The sequence below is a fragment of the Puma concolor genome, chromosome D3 (assembly GCF_028749965.1).
Source record: "Puma concolor isolate L17-30 chromosome D3, mPumCon1.1.hap2, whole genome shotgun sequence".
NCBI classification, from domain to species: Eukaryota; Metazoa; Chordata; class Mammalia; order Carnivora; family Felidae; genus Puma; species Puma concolor.
This window is the reverse complement of record NC_141678.1, coordinates 55066715-55091337: the sequence shown is the minus strand read 5'-3', so window position 1 is coordinate 55091337 and position 24623 is coordinate 55066715. Positions and strand designations below refer to the sequence as shown.

General features: G+C 34.6%; 1 protein-coding gene across 4 annotated transcripts in view; it reads left to right on the top strand.

Moving 5' to 3' along the window:
* Nucleotides 1-24623, top strand: part of CCDC178 (coiled-coil domain containing 178) — a 436166-nt gene that overhangs the window by 88058 nt on the left and 323485 nt on the right. For all 4 annotated transcript variants that reach the window (XM_086682702.1, XM_086682703.1, XM_086682701.1 and 1 more), the window contains 3 exons: nt 4033-4253; nt 9511-9653; nt 21440-21593. In XM_086682702.1, coding sequence (XP_086538828.1) covers nt 4033-4253; nt 9511-9653; nt 21440-21593 — 518 coding nt within the window. The remainder of the gene's footprint in view (nt 1-4032; nt 4254-9510; nt 9654-21439; nt 21594-24623) is intronic.

Below are 24623 nucleotides of genomic sequence, written 5' to 3'. Positions count from 1 at the left end.
GCTGTGAGATCATGACCAGAGCAGAAGTTGGATGCTCAACCACCTGAGCCACCCAGGCACCCCTAAGTGTCTGGCTCCTGATCTTAGCTCGGGTCATGATGTTGCAGTTTGAGGGTTTGAGCCCTGCGTTGGGTTTTGTCTGGCAGCGAGTAGACTGCTTGGGATTCTGCCTTTCTCTCTCTGCCTCTCCCCCGCTTGCTATTTCTTCCTCTCTCTCTCAAAATAAAGAACTTATATATTCATATATGTGTGTGTGTGTGTGCACATAACATATATATGAATATACATATATATATTTATATATAGTTAAAACATTTTTTTAAGTAATGTGTACACCCAGTGTGGGGCTTGAGCTCATAACCCTAAGATCAAGAGTCACGTGCTTTATCGCGTGCTTTATCAAGTGAGTCAGCCAGGTACTCCAGTAACACATTGTTTAGATTTTGTTTTTAAGTAATATCTACACCCAATGTCGGGCTCAAACTTACAACCCTGAGGTCAAGAGTTGCATGCTTTACTGACTGAGCCAGCCAGGCACCCCAGAACTTTAACTTATATTTTAAAATTTTATTCTTTTTATTTTCTTTCTTGATTATTTGGGTTTTTAATTTTGCTTTTATTGCACCAGATAAAATACAGTATCCAGTGGTTCCTAAATTATGTTATTTTAATAAAATAAAATAAAATAAAATAAAATAAAATAAAATAAAATAAAATAAAATAAAATGTAGGTTTAATGAGTATTTCCTCCTTTTATTTTTTTTATTTTATTTTTTTTATTTTATATATGAAATTTATTGTCAAATTGGTTTCCATACAACACCCAGTGCTCATCCCAAAAGGTGCCCTCCTCAATACCCATCACCCACCCTCCCCTCCCTCCCACCCCCCATCAACCCTCAGTTTGTTCTCAGTTTTTAAGAGTCTCTTATGCTTTGGCTCTCTCCCACTCTAACCTCTTTTTTTTTTTTCCTTCCCCTCCCCCATGGGTTCCTGTTAAGTTTCTCAGGATCCACATAAGAGTGAAACCATATGGTATCTGTCTTTCTCTGTACGGCTTATTTCACTTAGCATCACACTCTCCAGTTCCATCCACGTTGCTACAAAAGGCCATATTTCATTCTTTCTCATTGCCACGTAGTATTCCATTGTGTATATAAACCACAATTTCTTTATCCATTCATCAGTTGATGGACATTTAGGCTCTTTCCATAATTTGGCTATTGTTGAGAGTGCTGCTATGAACATTGGGGTACAAGTGCCCCTATGCATCAGTACTCCTGTATCCCTTGGATAAATTCCTAGCAGTGCTATTGCTGGGTCATAGGGTAGGTCTGTTTTTAATTTTCTGAGGAACCTCCACACTGCTTTCCAGAGCGGTTGCACCAATTTGCATTCCCACCAACAGTGCAAGAGGGTTCCCGTTTCTCCACAGTATTTCCTCCTTTTAAAGTAATACTGAGCTCACAGATTGACCTCACCATTTGTTTACTCCCTTCTGGAGCAGAACTCAAGAAGCAGGAAATTTCCCAGAGCCTAGACTGGATGAATTTAACTTAACCTTTGTCTATGCACTTTGCTACCCTTTACTAAAGAGTTAATTCCAAAAATTATGCAAAATTGCTCTAAACTCCGATAGACATTTTTCTACCCATGCATTTAAAGTAATACATTTTACAATATATTTAGTTTCTACAGATGTTTTATTCAGGCTTGGAGTTAGTTTGTTCTGATTAACAAGGTTTTTGAATAGAATTTAAAATGTGCATACTCTACTAATAAAATAGCATAGCTGTGTAATTTGTAAATCCATACATGCATATATATTGGTATGTTAGAGACAACCAAAAGTACAATAGGGTTGGAATGGAATGGGAATTCTGGGAAATTCTGGATTCCAGTAGGGTCTTGAGCAGATTCATATTCACATCCACAGGGAGTCATCTGCAATTTTTGAAAATGTTTTGGAAGCCCTTCCTTGTCATTAGTAGTAGAAAAATCAGTGGGAGCTGGTTTTGTTTAATATTTTGCTGATTTCTGTATAATCTCATATAGCCTTTATAAGAGTGCATACTGTAGTTTGTGGTTTATATGAAGTTCTACTTAAGGAATTGCCAAAATAAAACTAAATTGAGATACATGTGTGGACATTCTAGATACTTTATAAATGCATTTTCAGTGATGGAATACATTCTTGCCATTGGTGATAATTTATTGCTTGGGCTATCTTTTATTTAAAGAGCTACTTAAAGATCTTTTAAAAACTATTAAAAATCTACTTAAATTTATGTTCTTCTGCTTTATTTTATTTAAGTGGCTAACATATGCAATGAAATTTAAATTCATGATTACTATGTAGTTTTTAAGTACCTCCTATTTATAAAGTATTCCTGAAAAACTATGTGCTTTCAGGAATATATTGCCTTCATATTGATATATTTAGGATATAATTTCTAAATTTTATGAATTTTGTTTACAGGTTCTAGAATTATATATTCATGTAGTCTTTAAATTCTCAAAGTCTCCAATTTATGTGACAGGAAAAACTTTTAATCTCCTTAACAGCCTTAATATTAAATATGATGTTTAAAGAATTGTGGATAATTTATTATAAAAAATTCTACTTACAATTTTAAGAAAATTAAGGACATTCAGTTTTTCTAGATATCTTGTGGTAACTCCTCCAGATCCATCCATCCCCCTAACCAGCCTGCTCACGCTTGTATCTTTTGTGTTTTGGTCCATGAAGCTTATTCATAATAGACTGCATCAAAGATATTTTTGGTACTCTGGCTTCCTGCTAGTGTAACCAACGGGTTCAGTGGTAAGAGACCAAGGGAGATAATGGAGAAGAATGAGGGTGTGGTATTTATACCCCTACTTGGTCACTGCGTCCCCCTCCCCAGAATGACAGCCACTGGCACTATGCAGCCAATAATCTAGCAAATGTCTTTTCATTTTCCTATCAAAAAAGATAACCAGAAATAAGTTGCAGTTCACAAGTTCGAGCCCTGCATTGGGCTCTGTGCTGACAGCCGGAAGCCTGTAGCCTGCTTCAGATTCTGTGTTTCCCTTGCTCTCTGCCCCTCTCCTGCTCTCTCTCTCTCTTTCTCTCTCTCTCAAAAATAAATAAACATTACAAAAATTTAAAAAAAAAATAAAGGAGAGTACATATACTATATTTATTATACTCAAGCAGCGTCTGAAAGCACAAATGAACTAATGACTCAGATTCCCCTGGTACTCTCATTGTACCTGTTTCTTTAGATTCTCTGTCTTTCCCTTAACCTACATTCCTGGCTCCATGGGTACTTCCCTATGATTGGAGAAAGGATGGAGTAGGAAGATAATTGTGTCTCATATAAATGCTCACAAGAATGCTTCTACTGTGGAAGAAGATCTCAGTAATAACACAATGTTAAATCTTCTAATTTTGTTTTGCATTGTTTTGTCATGTGAATTAGTCAGATATTACCATAATAATTCTTTGTAACAAATGCTTTGGAACTCAGTGACTTACTGCCACTTTTTAAATATGGCTTATAGCCACTTTTTTAATAGCCCATATTACTGACCTGTAAGTTTTAGTTGATTCTTTTGTGTTTTGATATATAATTGTATCAACAGAAAATCGTACTTATTTTTTTCCTTTTTCTTTCTGATATTTATAACTCCTATCTCATCGTTTTACTTCTAGATGATTTTAAAGGCCTCCACTCTTGCAGTTTTTCTCATTTTGTAATTACATAGAGTGGTTGTATGTAACTCTGTATATACATTGGTTATTATAAGCAGGATTTGTACAAACAATTATTATCTTATAATACATATATTTTAATCCCTTTGATGATAAATGATGAAAGCAATATATTTTATAAGGCAATACTAAAATAATTTATATTAAATTTAGGAAGCTTCACAGATAAGTAATTTTGGAATCTAAAGTATTTCATATTTCTCTTTTACAAATAAAGATTGCCTTCTGGAGCTTTTGTTTTAAAATCAGATTTTCTTTTGTTATTGTATGTCTAGAACATGAGGCCTATTTGAGAGATATTGTAGAATTACAATGGCATCTTGAAGATAGAGCTTATCAGCTAAAACATTTTGAGGAACAAAAGGTGAAATTGGAGGAAGCTAATGCAAAGCTTCAAGCAGACACAGACTACATGAATGCACGCGGTCCTCTAATTAACTCAAAGCAGAACCAAGAACTTGAAACTCTGAAAGAATTTTATCTAAAAAAATTTGAGGTAAATTAATGGATATGTATCTTACAGATTTATAGATAGTTATAAAAAATGTTTCAGCTAAAAGAAATTAGCATCTTTAAATGTTTCATTTTCATTGAAAATTGACCTGCTACTTATTTCCCAAAGGAATATTATACTACACACAATACAGTCATTTGATATTCATTTAAACTGTGTCTTCTTTCCTTTTATACTTAGGGGTATTAATAATATTTAGTCAACTTACTAATAAAATTTTGGAGATTTAAAACAACATGGTAATATTTGAAGTTGTAAATTGAACTGCAGGAGAAGGCAAATATATATCAGTCACTTTCATTGTTTATGATAATAAAGTATAAAATATTTTCAATGATTAGTTAATATTTAACACTCTTATTGTGGGATTGTGTTACAGAAAAATAAAGTATTTATACCTGCCATTAAGTGACCAAGTATAGAAAAATAAAGTATTTATACCTGCCATTAAATGAGCACATTTATACCTGCCATTACTTTTGATTATTTAGAGCTGCTAAATGTGTTCTGTATTTTCCTCAACCAGTCCATTTTCCTCCCTCGCTCTCTGAAGACAACCTTACCATGAAATTCTGTTTCTAGGTGAAAGTTGTATATTTTTATACATATATATGTATTTTAGCACAATACATGGTTTCTTTTTCATTCTTTAAATAGTATCAAACGTATAACTTTCTGCAAGTTGTTTTTTAATCTGATTTTTTTAAGATATCAAACTATTGTTGATACAGAGAAATCTAGTTTATTCCTTTTACTTGCTGTCTTGGATTTGACACCTAAAGCAAACCTAACAAAAGCAAAAACAAGCAAGTGGGGCTAAATCACCGTGAAAAGCTTTTGCACGGCAAGAGGAACCACCAGCAAAATGAAAAGACAGTCTGCTGAATGGGAGAAAATATTTGCAAATCACAAATCTGATAAGGGGTTAATATCTGAAATAAAGAACTTAGCAGAGACAACCTGAAAAAAAATTGGGCAGAAGATCTGAATAAATATTTTTCCAAAGAATATATACAGATAGCCAACAAGTACATGAAAAGATTCTCAGCATCACTAATCATCAGGGAAATGCAAATCAAAACCACAGTAAGATATCATTTCATACTTGTCAGAATGGCTATTATCAGAAAGACACGAAATAATAAGTGTTGGTAAAGATGTGGAAAAAAGGGAACCCTTGTGTACTCTTGGTGGGAATGTAAATTTGTGCAGCCACTGTGGAAAACAGTATGGAAGTTTCTCAGAAAATTAAGAATGGAACTGTCATATAACTCAACCATTTCACTTCTGGATATTTGTTAGAAGAAAAAAACACTAACTTGAAAACATATGTGCACCCCCTGGTACATTGCTGCATTACTTATAATAACCAAGATATTGAAACAATCTAAGTGTCTATCAGTGGATGGCTGGATAAAGAAGATGTATATACATACAGTGGATTTTTACTCAGCCAAAAAAGAATGAGATCTTGCCATTTGCAACAACAGGGATGGACCTTGAGGACATTATGGTGAGCGAAATAAGTCAGACAGAGAAAGACAAATATCATATGATCTCATTTATATGTGGAATCAAAAGAAACAAAATAAAATACAATTTCATAGTCATAGACAACAGATTGGTGGTTGCCACAGGCAGCAGGGGTTAGAAGATGAATGAAAAAGGAGTCCATAGATAAGCTTCTAGTTATAAAATACATAAATCAGAGGGATTTAATGTGTAGCAATGGTGACTATAGTTATAATATTGTACCGCATATTTATAAGTTGCTGAGAGTACATCTTAAAAGTTCTCATCACAAAAACATCTAGCTATGTGTGGTGATGGATGTTAACTGGACTTACTGTGATGATCATCTCACAATATAGAGAAACATTGAATAATTATGTTTTATACTTCAAACTTATATGTTAATTGTATCTCATTTAAAAAATGAAAAACATTTGTGCTTAAGGGGCACCATCAGTATCTGATAAAAGGTCAATATTCAAAATATGTGAAGACCTTTCATAACTCAACACCAGAAAAACAAGTAATACAATTGAAAGGTGGTCAGAAGACCTGAACAGACATTTTTCCAAAGAAGACATCCTGATGGTCGATAGATGCGTGAAAAGATGCTTCACATCTCTAATCATCAGGGGAGTGAAAAAAACCGCAATAAGTTATCACCTCATAGTTGTCAGAATGGCTAGAATAGAAAAGACAAAAAGGAGCAAGTGTTGACAAGGATATGGAGAAAAAGGAACCCTCATGCCCTGTTGGTAGGAATATAAATTGGGACACCACTGTGGAAAACAATATGGAAGTTACTCAAAACATTAAAAATAGAAATACCGTATGATCCAGTAGCTCCACTACTGAGTATTTACCCCAAGAAAACAAAACCCTATAAAAAGATATATGCACCCCTGTGTTTATAGCAACATTATTTACATTAGCCAAGATATGGAAATAACCTCAGTGTCCATTGATAGATCAATGGATAAAGAAGATGTGGTACACGCATATACAGTAGAATGTTAGCCATAAAAATGATGAGATCTTGCCATTTGCACCAACATAGATGGACCTCTAGAGGATATTATGCTAAGTGAAATTAACCAGTCAGAGAAAGACAAATCCTGTATTATTTCACTTCTATGTGGAATCTGAGAAATACAACAAACAGAAAGCAGGAACAGACCTGTAAATACAGGGAACAAACTGATGGCTGCCAGAGGGGTGGGGGTAGACGGATAGGCAAGTGGATGATGAAGAATGGGAAGTACAGGCTTCCATTTACAGAATAAGTAAGTTTCTGAGATACAAGGTACAGCCTAGGTTGTATAGTCAATGATATTGTAAAAGCGTTGTATGGTGACAGCTACGCTTGTGAGCATAGGATAACGTATAGACTTGTTGAATCACTATGTCATACACCTGAAAGTAATTTAACTTTGGGTGTCAACTATATATCAATTAAAAAAGCAAAAAAGATAAAGGGTACTATCAAAAAAGTAAAAAAAAAAACAAAAACAAACAGAATGAGAGAGAAACAATTGTAAATTATACATTCAGAAAGGACATAGTATCTAAAATATATAAAGAACTTTTTAAATGCAACAAATCAGGGCATACAGCCCAATTAAAGTGGGCAAAGGACTTGAATAGATTATCTCCAAAAGGCATACATACAAATGGGCAGCAAATGTATGAAACGATAGAGGCTCAACATCATTAGTCGCTACGGAGATACAAACAAAAACCCCAATGAGATACCACTCACAACAAAATAACAAGTTTTGGTGTCTGTGTGGAGAAATTGGAACTGTGGTACTTTGCTGGTGAGAAAGTAAAATGGTTGCAGATGCTGTGGAAAAGACTTTGGCATTTCTTCAAAAAGGTTAACGTAGAATTACTATATGCTCTAGCAGCAGTTCTACTCTTGAGGATTATATACCACAAAGAATTGAAAACTGATATTTAAAGAACAAAGCCAAAAGTTTTTACATAAATATTCGTAGCAGCAGTGTTTATATTAGCCAAAAGGTGGAAACAGCCCAGTGTTCATCGTCAGATTAACGACTAAACAAAATGTGATATATCTATACCATAGGAAGAAATAAAAGGAAATGAAATACTGATACATGTCACAACATAAATCAACTTTGAAGGATTATGCTAAATAAAGAAGCCAAATACAAAAGATCACATGCTTTATGATTTTATTGGTATGGAAAATCCAGAATACGTAAGTCTGTAAGACAGAAAACAGATTGTGATTGCTAGGGGAGAATATAATGTAGTGTTTTGTTTATAGTCATTTATCATATAAATTTGTTTTGTTTTATTCTGCTGTCTTGACTCAGTTTTTAAAAAAAAACTTTTTTTTTTACATTTATTTATTTTTGAGACACAGAGAGAGCACAAGTGGGGGAAGGGCAGAGGGGCAGAGAGAGAGGGAGACACAGAATCTGAAGCAGGTTCCAGGCTCTGAGTTGTCAGCACAGAGCCCAATGTGGGGCTTGAACTCACGGACCTTGAGATCATGACCTGAGCTGAGGTCGGACACCCAACCGACTGAGCCACCCAGGCACCCCTGTCTTGACTCAGTTTTGAGGTCCTGGCTAGAGGCCTGCTGAAATAACCAATTGCTTAAATGATGCAAGACCTCTAGCCAATGTACTTGAGCCCTAGTGCATAGCTACTTGCAAATCAAGCTCACAGCCTCATTGTTGCCTTCAAATTCATCAAGCAGCTTGGCCCCATACCACCATAGAGCCACAAGAGTATTGTACACAGTCGGCTGGAGTATCAATAGGGGAAGGATATGCCAGTGCCACATGGGCCCAATCCAGAGATTGCCCTTGAGATGAATTTGTCTTGTTCCTGACAGGGAGCCCACCACCCCAGCAATGCCTACAGGTTACCTCTTCTAAAGGTACTGACAGGTTGGACATGGGATATTTGATATTAGGAATTCTGTTATGTTTCCTGACCTCTTGTTTGCTTAGCTCATCGTCCCTGCATACTCCTTGCTCTCTGCTAAGATACATATGCCCACACTCCTGTGCCTAAAGGGGAGTCTTGTAGGGGTTACTGCCATCTGTGCTATTCTAGAAATTAATGAACATTATTGCTTTTTCCAGGAGGCACTTGCTTCATTTCAGTCCACCACTTTACCCACTGGGGAAAGGATTGTTCACTCCCTAGTGCTTTCTCTTCCTCTCCCTCTAACATTCCAGCAGTGACAAAAAAAAGGGGGGGGGGGGAGAAATGGAGAGAGAAGGGAGATTGTTTATATTTGATAATTAATAAAAACAATAACAATGGAATATTTTGGACCCTTTCATTAATAGTGGTTATTCCTGAGAGAATTACAGGTGATTTTATTTATTTTTCCATGTGTTTTCTGGTTTTTCTACAATGAAGTAATATTGTCTCAGTGATAAAAATAGCAAAAAGTAGCAATTCTATAGGTGAAAAGATAGTTCTTTTATTTTGCTTATGTTACCTGGGATATTGAAGTTATTTTCTTCAGTAACTTTTATACATTTCTAGCATTGATGTCTTTCAGGCTAATGCAAACCTGAAACTTTACTGTGCTCAATAGACTACATATGGGAGGAAACTGATGTAAAGAACTTTAAAAAAAAATCAGAACAACTCTAAATTTAAGTCTTTTCTCTGATCTTACTCTTGCTTGATTCTTTTAATTACTAAGTGTATCAACAATAATATTTTTCATTTCTAGGTAATGGAATTATACAAACAAGTTCAGGAAGAACTTGCAGAAGCTATAGAAAACTATAAGAATGCCAAATTGAAGGCTAAACAAATGAAACAAGACATGGAAAAAGATATTCATAATGATGAAGCAAGCCTAGAAGCCTACAAGTAAGAATTTTTCACAAATGCTGCTTACAGCATTTTGAACAAAAATATTGATTAAAATTTAATTTATATTCCTGTATAAAATATCAGATAAAGAGAAAGGAAAGAATCTAAATCACCCATATTTATCTTATCACTATGTTTATATGTAAATTAAGACATGTTTTTTACATATGTAAATATATGTGTATGAATTCCTAAGCACTATTTTTCTGTCAATTTCTTTTATTTTATATTAGGTTTTTTATTTTAATTACACTATTAGTATATAGTATTATATTATTTTTAGGCATACAGTATAGTGATTCAACAATTCTGTACATTACTTGGTGCTCATTATGATAAGTATGTTTTTTAATCCTCCGTTTTACCTATCCCCCCCATACACACACCCTATGTTAATCATTAGTTTGTTCCCTGTAGTTAAGAGTCTGTGTCCTGGTTTCTCTCTCTCTTTTTTCTTCCTTTACTCATTTGTTTCTTAAATTCCACATAAGAGTAAAATTATTGTATTTGTCTTTCTGACTTATTTTGCTTAGTATGATACTCTCTAGCTCCATCCATATTGTTGCTAATGGCAAGACTTCATTCCCTTTTATGACTGAATAATATTCCACTGTGTGTATGTATTATACACACACACACACACACACACACACACACACACACACACACACACACACACTACATCTTTATCCGTTCATCTATCAATGGATACTTGGGCTCCTTCCGTAATTTGTCTATGAATGATGTTGCAATAAACATAGGGGTGCATGTATCCCTTTGAATTAGTGCTTTTGTATTTTGGCAGTAAATACCCAGTAGTGCAATTACTGGACTGTAGAGTAGTTCTATTTTTAACTTTTTGAGGAACCTCCATACTATTGTCCATAGTGGCTATACCATTTTGCATTCCCACCAGCAGTGTAAGAGGGTTCCTTTTTCTCCACATCCTCGCCAACACCTGTTGTTTCTTGTGTTTTTTATTTTAGCCATTTTGATAGGTGTAAGGTGATATCTTATTTGTTGTTTTGATTTTCATTTCTCTGATGATGAATGATGTTGAGCATCTTTTCATGTGTCTGTTGGTCATCTTTATGTCTTCTTTGCAGAAATGTCTGTTCATGTCTTTTGTCCATTTTTAATTGGATTATTTGTTTTTTGGGTGTTGAGTTCTATCAGTTCATATATTTTGCAATACTAACCCTTTATCATATGCCATTTGCAAATATCTTCTCCCATTCAGTAGATTGCCTTTTAGTTTTGTTGATTGTTTCCTTTACTGTGCGAAAGCTTTTTATTTTGATGTAATTCCAGTAGTTTATTTTTGTTTTTATTTACCTTGCCTTGGGAGACCTATCTAGAAGAATGCTGGTATGGCCAATGTCAGAGAAATTACTGCCTATGCCATCTTCTAGGATTTTTATGGATTCAGGTCTCACACTTAGGTCTTTAAACCATTTGAGTTTCTTTTGTGTATGGTCTAAGGATGACTCAGTTTCATTCTTTTGCATGTAGCTGACCAGTTTTCCCAACACCATTTGTTAAAGAGACTTTTTGTATATTTATTCCTCCTTTGTTGAAAAGTAATCATCATATAATTGGCAGGTTGATTTCTGGGTTTTCTACTCTGTTCCATTGATTTATGTGTTTATTTTTGTACCAGTACCATACTGTTTTGATTACTACAGCTTTGTAATATAACTTGAAGTCTGGAACTGTGATACCTGTAGTGTTGCTTTTCCTTTTCAAGATTGCTTTGGCTTTTTTGGAGTCTTTTGTGGCTCCATACAAGTTTTAGAATTTCTTGTTACAGTCCTGTGAAAACTACTCTTAGTATTTTGATGGGAATTGCATTAAATGTATAGATTGTTTTGGGTGGTATAGACATTTTAACAATATTTGGTCTTCCGATCCATAAGTATGGTTTGTCCATTTCTTTGTTTCATCTTCAATTTCTTTTATCAGTGTTTTATACTTTTCAGAGTACAGGTCTTTCACCATTTTAGTTAAGTTTATTCTTAGTTATCTTATCATTGATGCAGTTGTAAATGGGAGTATTAATTTCTCTTTCTGCTGCTTCATTATTAGTATATAGAATTTCTGCCCGTTGATGTTGTATGCTGTGACTTTACTGAATTCATTTATCAGAACTGGTGTTGTTTTGGTGAAATTTCAGCGTTTTCTGTCTGTTGTATCATGTCATCTGCAAATAGTGAGAGTTTTACTTCTTTCTTAAAATTTTGGATGTCTTTTATTTCTTTTTGTTTTCTGATTGCTCTGACCTTTTGTTGTCTGATTGCTGTACTGTGCTGAATAAAAGTGGTGAGAGTGGACATCCTTGTCTTGTTCCTGACCATAGGAGAAGAGCTCTCAGTTTTTCCCCATTGGGTATGATGTTCACTGTGCATTTTTCATATAAGGCCTAATTATGTTGAGGTATGTTCCCTCTAAATTTACTTTGTTGAGGATTTTTATCATGAATGAATGTTGTACTTTGTCAAATGCTTTTTCTTCATCTCTTGAAATTGTTTTTACCCTTTCTCTTATTGATGTGATGTATCACGTTGATTGATTTTGAATATTAAACTCCTTGCATTCCAAGAATAAATCCCACTTGATGTGGTGAATTATTTTTTTTACTGTATTGTTGGATTTGCTTTGCTAGTATTTTGTTGAGAATTTTCGCATCTGTGTTTATTGGAGATACTGGCTTGTAATTCATTCTCTCTCTCTCTCTCTCTTTTTGTGCTGTCTAATATTGGTATCAGGGTGATGCTGGCCTCATAGAATGGATTTGGAAGTTTTCCTTCATATTCTATTTTTTGGAATAGTTCAAGAAGATTAGGTATTAACTCTTCTTTTTATGTTTGGTAGAATTCACCTCTGAAGCAGTCTGGTCCTGGACTTTGTTGGGAGGTTTTTTAAATATATTTTTTAATGTTTATTTATTTATGAAAGAGAGAGTGCACGTGTGTGAGTGGGAGAGGGGCAGAGGGAGTTTTTAGTTACTGATTCAGTTTCCTTGATGGTCATTGAGATGTTCAATTTTTTTATTTCTTCCTGTTTTGGGTTTGGCAGGTAATATGTTTCTAGAAATGTATCCATTTCTTCTAGGATATATGTGATTTGTTGGCATATGATTTTTCATAATATTCTCTTAAAATTATTTGTATTTCTGTGGTGTTGGTTGTTACTTCTCCTCTTTAATTTATGATTTGTTTATTTGAGTCCTCTCTTCCTTTTTTCTTTGTTTTGATGAGCCTGGATGGAGATTTATCAATTTCGTTGATCTTTTGAAAAGCCAACTCCTGGTTTCATTGATCTGTTCAACTGTTTTTGTTTGTTTGTTCATTTTTTTTCCTTTAGTTTCTGTATCATTTATTTTTGCTCTAGTCTTTCTTATTTCCTTCCTTCTCCTGGTTTTAAATATTGTTTGTGGCTCTTTTATAGATGCTTTATATGTATAGTTAGATTGTCTATTTGATTTTTTCCTTGGTTCTTGAGTAGGCCTGCATTGCTGTGTATTTCCTGCTTGAAACCACTTTTGCTGCATCCCAAAGATTTTGGATCCTTTTGTTTTCATTTTCATTTGTTTCCATGTAATTTATTTCTGTTTTGATTTCTCAGTCAATGCATTCATTGTTTAGTAACATGTTATTTAACCTCTGTGTATTTGTGGTCTTTCCAGATTTTTTCCTGTGGTTGGTTTCTAGTTTCCTAGTGTTATGGTCAGAAAAGATGTATGGTATGACTTTGATCTTTTTTAATTTGTTGAGACTTGGTTTGTTGCCTAAAAGTGATCTGTTTTGGAGAGTATTTGTGTGCACTTGAAAAGAATGTGTATTCTGCTTTTGAGGATGGAATGTTCTCAATATATCTGTTAAATCCATCTATTCCAGTGTGTCATTCAAAGGTACTGTTTCCTTGTTGATTTTCTGTTTGAATGATCTGTCTGCCACCGTAAGAGGAGTGTTAAAGTCTCCTACTATTACTGTATTAATATATATTAGTTCAATTATGTTTTCTATTAACTGCTTTATGTGTTTGGGTACTTCCATGTTGGGTGCATAAATATTTACAATTGTTGTATCTTCTTGTTAGATTGTCCCCTTTATTAGTATATAGTGCCCTTCTTTGTCTCTTGTTACAGTCTTGGTTTTAAAATCTATTTTGTCTAATACAAGTATTGCTACCCCAGCTTTCTTTTGACATCCATTTGCATGATAAATATTTCTTTATCACCTCATTTTCTATCTGCATGTGTCTTTAGGTCTGAAATGAGTCTCTTGTAAACAGCATATAGATGGGTCTTGGTTTTTAATCTACTCTGTTACCCTGTTTTGTTCTTTGGAGTGTTTAGTCCATTTACATTGAAAGTAATTATTGATAGATATGTACAAATTGCCATTTTGGTACTTGTTTTATGATTTCTATTGTAGATTTTCCCTGGTCCTTCTCTTGCTTCTTTCATACCTTGTTATCTTTCTTTAATGATTTCCTTTCTCTTTATTCTTCGCATATCTTTTGGATTCCTTTCTCTTTATTCTTTGTGTATCTATTACTGGTTTTTGATTTGTGGTTACCATGAGGTTTGTATATAACATCTTATGCATATTGCAGTATATATCAAATTTATGGTTGCTTAAGTTTGAACTCATTCTTAACTCCTCTCCCATCCATGTTTTTAGTTGTGTGTATAGTGTCATATTTTATATTTTTATTTTGTGAATCCCTGGATTGTTTTTTTATGGAAACACTTGTTTTTACTGATTTTGTGATTACTATTTTACATACTCTTACTTATGGTCTTTCCTTTCCACTCAGAGAGTCCTCTTTAGTATTTCTTGTAAGGCTGGTTTAGTGGTCATGACTCCTTTAGTTTTTGTTTGTCTGAGAAACTCTTTGTCTCTCCTGCTATTTGGAATGATAGCCTTTCTGGATAGAGTATTCTTGGCTGCAGATGTTTCCCTTAATATATCATGCCACTCCCTTCTGACCTGCACAGTTTATGCTGAGAAGTTCACTAATAGCTCTATGGGGTTTCACTTGTATATAACTGTCTACTTTTCTCTTGCTGATTCTAAAATTCTGTCTTTATCACTATTTTTTTTTTTTTTTTGCCTTTTTAATTACTCTGTGTCTTGGTGTGGATCTCCTTGAGTTGATATTTTAGGGGGGCATCTCTGTGCCTTCTGGATCTAGGTATCTGTTTCCTTCCCCAGACCAGAGAAGTTTTCAGCTGTTATTTCTTCAAATAAATCTTCTTCCCCCTTTTCTCCCTTTCTTCTTCTGGGATCTCCTTAATGCAAATGTTATTATATTTGATGGAGTCATTGAGTTCTCTAAGACTATTCTCAATTCGTATAATTCTTTTTTCTGTCACTTTCTCAGCTTGATTCTTTTCCATTACTCTGTCTTCTGGGTCATTAATTTGTTCCTATGCTTCCTCTAGCCTGCTATTTATTCTACCAAGTATAATTTTAATTTGTTATTGTGTTCTTCATCTTTGATTGGTTCTTTTTTATCTCTTCATTAAGGGTCTCACTGATGTTCTCCACTCTTTTCTCAAGTCCAGTGGGTATCTTTATGATCATTACTTTAAATTCTCTATTAGCCATATTACTTATATAGTTTCACTTAGGTTTCTTGCTATGGTTTTGTCTTGTTCTTTCATTTGGGACATATTCCTCTGTCTCTACATTTTGTCTAACTCTCTGTGCTTGTTTCTGTATTAGGAAAGTAAGTGATGTCTCCTGCTCTTGAAGGTAATGTCCTTATAAAGAAGAAGTCCTGAAGTGCAGTTCCCAGAACGTGGCACTTCAGGGAGTGTCTCCTATGTGTGTATCCTGTGGCAGTTTTTGTATTCTGACCACTTTTTCCTTCAGTCCAGGCATTTTCACAGGGTTTCTTTGCTTGTTATGGGCACTGTTTAGTTGGGTCTAGGCGGAGTGCATTTTAACAAAATGTGTGCTGGTCTCCTTGCAAAATGAGGCCTGCCAATCTTGCTGCCAGAACCTAGGCCCTGAAAAATGCTTTGGTAAGTGACCTGGTTTCCGTGGGGTTTGCACCTGTCTTCTGGAGGAAGGGCCCTACAGTGTAGGGACATGGCAGGTATGACTAGAAAGAACAGATCCACTAAAGATAGGGGGGGTCAGGGCTTGGTATAGACAAGTTAGGGAGGGAATGTTGTTGCTGTGCTGTATCCTATAGGTGGCCATGTGTTTATGCTGTGAGGCAGGGGAGGGAAATGGCTCCTTTGTTTCTGGAGATGTTTCCTGTAATCCCTGCCTCTGTGGTACATGCTGTGATAGGAGTAATAATTCTCCCTCCTGTATGTACCAGACATTTTTCAAGCTGCTATTTCCATGCTGTATCTCAGGTAGTTGTCTTGCTGTTCTTTAAGGGCAGGGACTCAGATTCCTATCACCCTCCAAGCTCTCCCATAGCAGAGCCTGTTGATTTTTAAAATTTCAGACTTTAAATCCCAGCAGTTGTAAGAACTCACAAGATTCAGCCTCTTGCTTTTTTGTTTTTGTTTTTGTTGTTGTTTTTGTTTATTTATTTATTTTGAGAGAGAGAAAGGGAGAGAGAGAGAGCACTGAAGGGGCAGAGAGAGAGGGAGAGAGAGAGAATCCCAAGCAGGCTCTACACTATTAGTGGAGCCTGATGCGGAGCTTGAACTCATGAAATGTGAGATCATGACCTGAGCCGAAGCCAAGAGTCGGTCTCTTACCTGACTGAGCCACCCAGGCGCCCCTGGTGCCTCTTGCTTTTAAAGCCAAATTTATGGGGATTTGTGTTCCCCTTGGAGGCTCCCCAGTGTGATAGTCTGTTTCTTGCCCTTTTCCACACCATTGGCTCCCTCGTGGATGGCCATGGTCTGTTTTGCTCTAAATATGCATCACTTCCCTTCCTACCTTCTTGGATGTGACCTTTTCTCTACTTTTTGTTGTGGAGTTTATTCTGCCAGTTTTCAGGTCTTTTCTGGGTTATTTACACTGATAGGAATGTTATCTAGTTGTATCCATGGGAGGAGGCAAGCTTGGTGTTCTCCTACTCTGTCATTTTCCCAGCCTTTCTCTGTGTCATTTTAAAGCTCTTCATACATATTATCAAATTGTCTATACATATGGTATAACAAATGTATATAACTGGTACCTCTGTGCATAAATGACTATTTAAAACAAAATCTCCAGGGGTGCCTGTGTGGCTCAGTCACTTGAGCATCCTACCTCGGCTTAGGTCATGATCTCCTGGTTTGTGAGATCAAGCTCCATGTCAGGCTCTGTGCTGACAGCTCAGAACCTGGAGCCTGCTTCGGATTCCATGTGTCTCTCTCTCTCCCCGCTCCCCCATGCACCCTCTGTCTATCTCTCTCTCAAAATTAAACATTAAAAAAAATTTTTTTTAAACAAAATCTCTAGCATGGGATAGTATTAAAAACAACTTATGTAGCCTTGCATTAATTATAAATAACATCCAAGTATTTCAACTTGCACTTATTTGATTTCTAATAAAATGGAATATTTTGAATTATATGTTGACTATATTTTGCATTTTAGTAATTGGCATTTTTTTTTTTTATGTTTCTGGTATATTTGTGTTGTATGATATTCTTCTAATTCCTCTTGTTGGCTGTAAATTCTTTATGGTTTAGTGTGACATAATACAATTTTTATTTGTTCAGAGTGGTTAATGATTTAGAAAGGCAAATTCATATTCATTATGGAGATGGAATCAATTAAATATAATCAAAATGAAAAACAAAATTTTAAACAGTTATATTGTCATAGACTCTGGGTCTGGAGTTTTGTCTTGTCCAGCAAAAGAGCAGAACACAGGATTAAAATGCGAGAGAGGCTAATGTCCCAGAGGAGACAGGAGGACTGAGTAAGGGTCCTTGCTCTGCTTTTATTAGGATCAGAAGGCTTACTAGCTTGATTGAAGTGTCTCTTGATAAAGAGACAATGAAACTGTGAAGGATAACTCACGGGCATGGGGGGAAAAGGGGTTTTGAAGACTGGCGGTGTTAGGGGGTTGGGTCAATACAAAACAGAATTCTGGCACTGAGCTGAAAGTTGTTTACAGCAGACATGAGGCCCCACCTCTGTTTACCTAAACTTGTCTAGGGGTAAGGAAGACTAAGCACATTACCTGAGGGTCAACAAGGCACCTTTCTCTTGCTAATTAGTTCCGCTCTAGGCAACTTTACTGTGCTGTGGTCTCAAGTCCTGTTTTCCTGTTTACCTGGTTTGGTCCTTCCTTCCTGTGTAAGCAGTTTTCTGCTCTTGTACTAAGTTGGGGGGCATTTCCACCCTGAATACTTAATCTTGTTTACCTCATCTTGGATGTTTCATCCTGAGATTTCCTATTCCTATACCTCGTCCCGTACTGGAGGCCTTGCCCCATTTACCTAGTCTTATTTACCTAACTTGTATGTTTTCATCCCATGGCTTTCTAACTCTTTATGCCTTATTAACCCATCAGTGCAAATTCAGGTAATTCCTAAGCTTATTCCCCACATTATATGATCTAGATAACATCCATTTATTAAGATGTTTATATTTCTTCACATTCAATGTCTATTTCAACATGTGCTTAAATATTGTCTCTTTTTACTAAACAAATAACTTTTGTGGTTCATCTGGTTTGTTATATCTTTGTTTTCATTCAGTTACATTTCTGATTTTCATGTTGATTTCTTCTGAAATCCATAGGTTATTAAAAACGTATATATTAAAATTTTTCATGATGTATTTCTAATTTATAAGTATTTTTTATTATCGCTTTTCAGCAGAATTGTGTTTTAGCCAGGTAAAATAGTTTCAACCTATTGAAAATTATTGAGTCTTCATTTCTGGCTCAGTGACTTGGGTTGTTATTTACTTATTTATTTATTTATTTATTTATTTATTTGGTAGATATTCCTTATGTGCTTTACTTATTGAATGTACTGTCCATTACTGTTTCATTAGGTTAAGTTTACTACTTTTTCTTTTATTGAGAAAAGTGTGGTAAAATCACCTACTATGATGGTGTATCTCCACACATTTCTATGTTTTTTAATACCATCAGTTTTTTTCTTTGTATAGCTTGAGGCTCTCTCGAGTTTCATACAAGTTCAAAGCTATTATATCTTTCTGGGAGATGATGAACCTTATTCATCATTGTGAGTTGATTCCTGGAATACTTTTTGCCTTAAACTCAAGATATCAACATAGCCTGATCAGTTTTGTTTTTTGATATTTATCTAGAAGATATTTTCATTTTTTAATTTCAATGTTTTTGAGTCTTTATACTTTATGCACATCTCTTGTAAACATTATCTAGATAGGTGTTCTTGTCAGTTGCAAACATTTTTAATGGTGGACCATTAAATGTATTCACAAATCACTAATACAGTTGGATTTAAAACACTGTGTATTTGCCCCATATGTTTTTTTCTTATTCTTTTTTTGCTTTCTTTCACATTAGTTTTTTTTTTTTTCCTTTTTTAGTTTGGCAATTACAATTTTGTTCCTGTGTTTTTTGTTTTTTTGTTTGTTTGTTTGTTTTTTGTAGGAAATCCTATTAATTACCACATGCACACTTAGATTATCAGACTCCAAAGACATTGTTAACATGGTAGATAAGAAAAGGAGTTAGGGAAATTTTTACTGTGGTTAATCACATTGCCACTGAATTAAATATTTGTAACTGTTACTATGGGATATTTCATTTTTATAATCCATGAGAATATTTTTATTGTTTTAAACAATCAAGGTTTTTGGATTTACCCTCATAATAACTTATTTCTTTGTTCTTCTTTCCTTCATAGACTTTTTCATCATAGACTCTATCAGGAAGTACTTTACAGTTGGAGTAGTCCTTGGTTATACTCTTAAGTGAGATTCTGCTGATTCCAAATTTTCTGAGATTTTGTTTGAAGGATATTTTCTATTTTCATAGATTTCTTGATTATTTATTGACTCTTAATGTATTAAATATATCATTCTATAAGCTAATTTTAATTTTTGCTGTTAAAAAGCATATTGGCCTTTTGACTGAATGCTTTGAAACCATTCCATATTTTTTCCATTGCCTGTTTTTAAGATCATCTCTTGATTTTCAAAGTTTGTCAGTTTGATTTCATTAAGATACATTTGGTGTGGATCAATGTTTATTCTGTTGGGATTTGTTAGTCTTCTAGTCTTACTGAACATGTGTATTATAATTATCATTTTCTCTGGGCATTTTCAGTCATGATCTCTTTAAACAATGCTTTGGTCTCATTTTCTGTTTCTTTTAGGACTCAAACGCATGTTAGTTTTTCTTACTGTATCTTCCATGCCTTTTGATCATTTTTTCACATTTTCTACATTTTCAAACCTTCTAAAGAGTTTCTTCTAGCATCTTATCCATATATTTCTCTTATATTCTGGTTCTAATGTGAAAGCCATAAGTATCACCTCACCAGCCTCCCAACTATGAAAAATGTAAATTGCCAAAGAGCTCTGTGGTTGATTAGCAGCTTCTGACATGACTTTCAGGGACATCTTCCGTTTGATATTTTCTTCTAAAATCACCTCCTCTTGCATGTAGGGTAGATCCAGTGAGTGCCTTCTAATAAAAGAGTAAAGCAAAAGTCATGGAATATCATTTATGATTAGGTTGTAAAAACTGTGACTTTTGTCCTGCTAGGACTATTTCGTCCTCAATTGTTTATTTTCTCTGATGAATTTAGCTGCCATGTTTTGAGATGCTCTATAGAGAAGCCTACATAGCAAGGAAACAGTCTAGGCCTCAGTCCAATGACCCTTGAGAGTCAACCTGCTAACAACCAGGAGTGTGATAACCAGGAGTCTTTTACTTATTTTGTTCTACTTGATCTATCATTTTCTGACAGAAATATTTTAAAATCTTATGCTAGTCAGTTTATTTTTATAATGCTGTCAGTACTTTCTTTATGTATTTCTAGGCTGTATTAAGTGCATATGAGTTTTTAGCTTTTCTATCTTCATAGTGGATTTACATATATATGTATTTCTGCATATATGCATGCTTTATTTAATTTAATATTTCACTTTTTAAAATATATTTTTACTTGATACTGATATTCTGAAAGATTCCTCCTTAGAATTTCATTGGCAGATCTCATTTTATTTAGTTATTTAGAATATTTCTGTCATGTTTTAGTTTAGGTTGATTCTTCCAGGTCACTTATAACTGATTTCTGTGCTTTTATGTAAATCTGATCGTTATTTTCTTAATACATGTTGCAAACCCCTTTATTTGTTTGTTTGTTTGTTTACTTTTGTGAGGTTTGGCTAGCTTTCTGCTGATGTAGAAAAGTCTTAGCTGAGATAGCTGGGGAACAGATAAAACAGTAAACTGGGTCTTTAATGATGGGTGGTCTTTTCACTTCTACATCTTCTCATCATTTTTTTCTCTCTCTTTTTTTTTATTAACCTTCCCATAGCTTTGCTACCCAGCTTCTGAATTAAAAGTTCTTAGGTCTATCATCTGAAATCAAATCGAAAGATGATTATTTTAAATAATTTAGAAATTGCTTTTCTCTCAGGTTTTTACATTGGAAACATAAATACACCAGGTGAATTTTTCTCACCACTTTTCTCACTTCTTGATCCTAAGTGGCACTTTTCAGAAGTTGCTTTGGGATGGGAGTCATTTTAGGGATAGGTAAATTCCATTGATTTACATTGTTAAGTCAAAAACTAGTTTACATACAATTTTAAACATGATTTTCCTTTTATTGTAGATAAAATCATCTGTGTTTTTTCACCTAGGAGAGAGATAGATAAACTGAATTCTCTGCATAGTCACTACGATACAGCAATAGAAAATGTTAATGTTAGTATCGAGGAGAATGAAGAGGTAGTGACTGAAGTATTGAGGGAAACAAAGACATCAAGAAATGAATTATCTGCTTTATCAAAAATGGTGAGTTTTCATTTTTGAAAATAAAAAATATACTGATTTTAGTTTTGAGCTATAGTTGTTGAAACTTATGGTGAGTAATTAAATAGCAGTTAGCCATTTTTTTGTTTATATTCATTTTCTTTTTTTTGTTTTAATTTTAATGTTTATTTTTGAGAGAAAGAGACACAGAGTACAAGTGGGGAAGGGGCAGAGAGAGAGAGAAAGAGGGAGACACGGAATCTGAAGCAGGCTCCAGGCTGTGAGCCGTCAGCACAGAGCCTGACGCAGGGCTTAACTCATGAACTGTGAGATCATGACCTGAGCCAAGTCGGACGCTTAACCAACTGACTGAGCCACCCAGGCACCCCTATATTTGTTTTCTAGTAGTACATAAAAAATTACCAGAATTTTAGCAGCTTGAAACAACACCCATTTATTATCTTAGAGTTTCTCTGGATCAAGTCTCAGCTGGTTCCTGTGCTCGAGGTCTTCTAACAGTGGAATCAAGGTTATCAGCAGCCCTATGTTTCTTTTTGGAGATCCTAGAATGAATCTGCTGTCAGGGTCTTTCCAGTTTTGGCAAGACTGTTTGTGCTTTTAGAACTGAGGTCATTGTTTCTTTGGTGGCTGTCAGACTGGGATTATTCTCAGCATTTATTTATTTATTTATTTGTTTATTTATTTATTGTTGTGTATTTATTTAGTTAACATACAGTGCAGCATTGATTTCAGGTGATTTATCACTTACTTACAGCACCCAGTGCTCATCACAAATCAGGCTGCCTGCATCCCAGGCTGGTGCTTGCCTTCATCTTTTTTTTAATGTTTATTTATTTATTTTGAAAGAGAGAGAGGCACATGCACATGCCAGAGTGGGGGAGGGGCAGACAGGAAGAGAGAGAGAATCCCAAGCAGCTTCCGCAATGTCAGCACAGAGCCCACCACAGGGCTTGATCTCACGAATTGTGGGATTATGACCTGAGCTGAAATCAAGAATTATACTCTCAACTGACTGAGCCACCCAGGCATCCTGTTCCCTTCATCTTTAAATCAGGAATGGGGGATTGAGTCCTCTCAGACATAGTGTTACTCTGACTCTCCCTTATGACTCATTTGCCTGCCTTCCTGTTCTTCTACATCTCATTCACTATAGTAAAAGAAAATAGTAGTAAAGCGAAATGATGAAATGTAAAACATATAATAGTATAGTACAAGGCAATAATATACACATTCTGTACCAGTTGGCATTCCTACTTAGTGTTAAAACTACATGTTTTTTTTAATTGCCTCTTTCTATTATAATATATTTCTATTATATTATAGTGTATTTCTTTCTATATACTCTTTTTTTTTTTTTTTAAATTTTTTTTTTTTCAACGTTTATTTATTTTGGGGACAGAGAGAGACAGAGCATGAACGGGGGAGGGGCAGAGAGAGGGAGACACAGAATCGGAAACAGGCTCCAGGCTCTGAGCCATCAGCCCAGAGCCCGACGCGGGGCTCGAACTCCCGGACCGCGAGATCGTGACCTGGCTGAAGTCGGACGCTTAACCGACTGCGCCACCCAGGCGCCCCACTATATACTCTTTAATTGTGTCTCATTAAACTTTTTAAATTAATCCATAATTAAGAGTGAGACTAGGCATGTTTTAATGGCTTTTTGGAGATCATTTGTATTTCCTTTTTTGTGTTAAAAGCTGCTTATGATTTTTCCTCATCTGTTGAGTGATTATATTTTGACTGATTCATAAGAATTTGTTGTATATTATTGATACTACATATTTTAAAGTTATATATATTAAAAATATTTTTATCCAGTCTTTCCTTTCTTTATGATATCTTCTGATGAATAGAAACTTCAATTTTAATGTAGTGAAAGTTATAAATATTTTCCTATGACCTTTGTGCTTTTCTGAATTTAAGAATTTTTTCTAATTTGAAATAAAAAATATTCTCTGGTATTTTATTCTAAGTGTTTTGAAATTTTGCTTTTCACATTTATGTGATGCTTTCAGATTAAATTATGTTTAAAATCTTCAAAACTGATATTTTTTCTCCTATCTCTTATTTATAAGTTTGGAAGTAATAAACTATCTAGAATTTTAGGAATGCACATTTCACTTGCCACATCTGAAGCATAATCAATATGAAATTCACATATGGGTATGGTATGAAACTGAGTTTCCAATTACATTTTCTTTCTTAAATAGAAGTCAGGTTGTTGCAATATAATTTATTATATTTGTGTGTTAATATTCAGAAAGTGCCATCTCTGTCATATGAGAGGCTTCCATATTTGTGTGGATCTCTTTTTCCATTCTCTTTTTAATTTGTTTGGTACTTAACCATCTTTACCTCAATACCTCATGTCTACATACTAAACTACTATAATGGGTTTTGATTATCTATTATGGTGAATCAGTCTTAGGTTTATGGGTTTTAGGCTGTTTTGACCTTTGCACCATAATATAAATTTCAGTGTTATCTTACTCATTTTCTTCAGAAGTTTTATTGGAATTATGATTGGAATCATATTCGTTTATAGATTATATAATGGAAAAATGAAATTTTTATGATGGGGATACCTAAACATAAACATGATCTATCTGTCCATTTATTTGGGTAGTTTTTCTAAATTGAAACTTAACCAGTTTCCTTGGAACTTTGTAGAAGGCAAACTCTGAAAATCAGCCTGAGATTAGTCTTGGACAAATTAACCCTTATATCACCACTGAATTTTAAAGTTATTTTTTAAAAATTCAGTTTTAGGGGCATCTGCGTGGCTCAGTCAGTTAAGCGTCTGACTCTGGCTCAGATTATGATCTCACGGTTTGTGACTTCAATCCCTGCATTAGGGCTCTGTGTTGACAGCTCAGAGCCTGGAGCTGCTTCAGATTCTGTCTCCATCTCTCTGTCATTCCCCCTACCCCATACTCTTGTCCTCTCTCAAATATAAATAAACATTAAAAAAAATAAATATTTAATGTAATTCTGATTTGTTTCTAAATTCTATAGTCTGTATGTTAGGTAGTACTTAAAATTTGTGGAGGC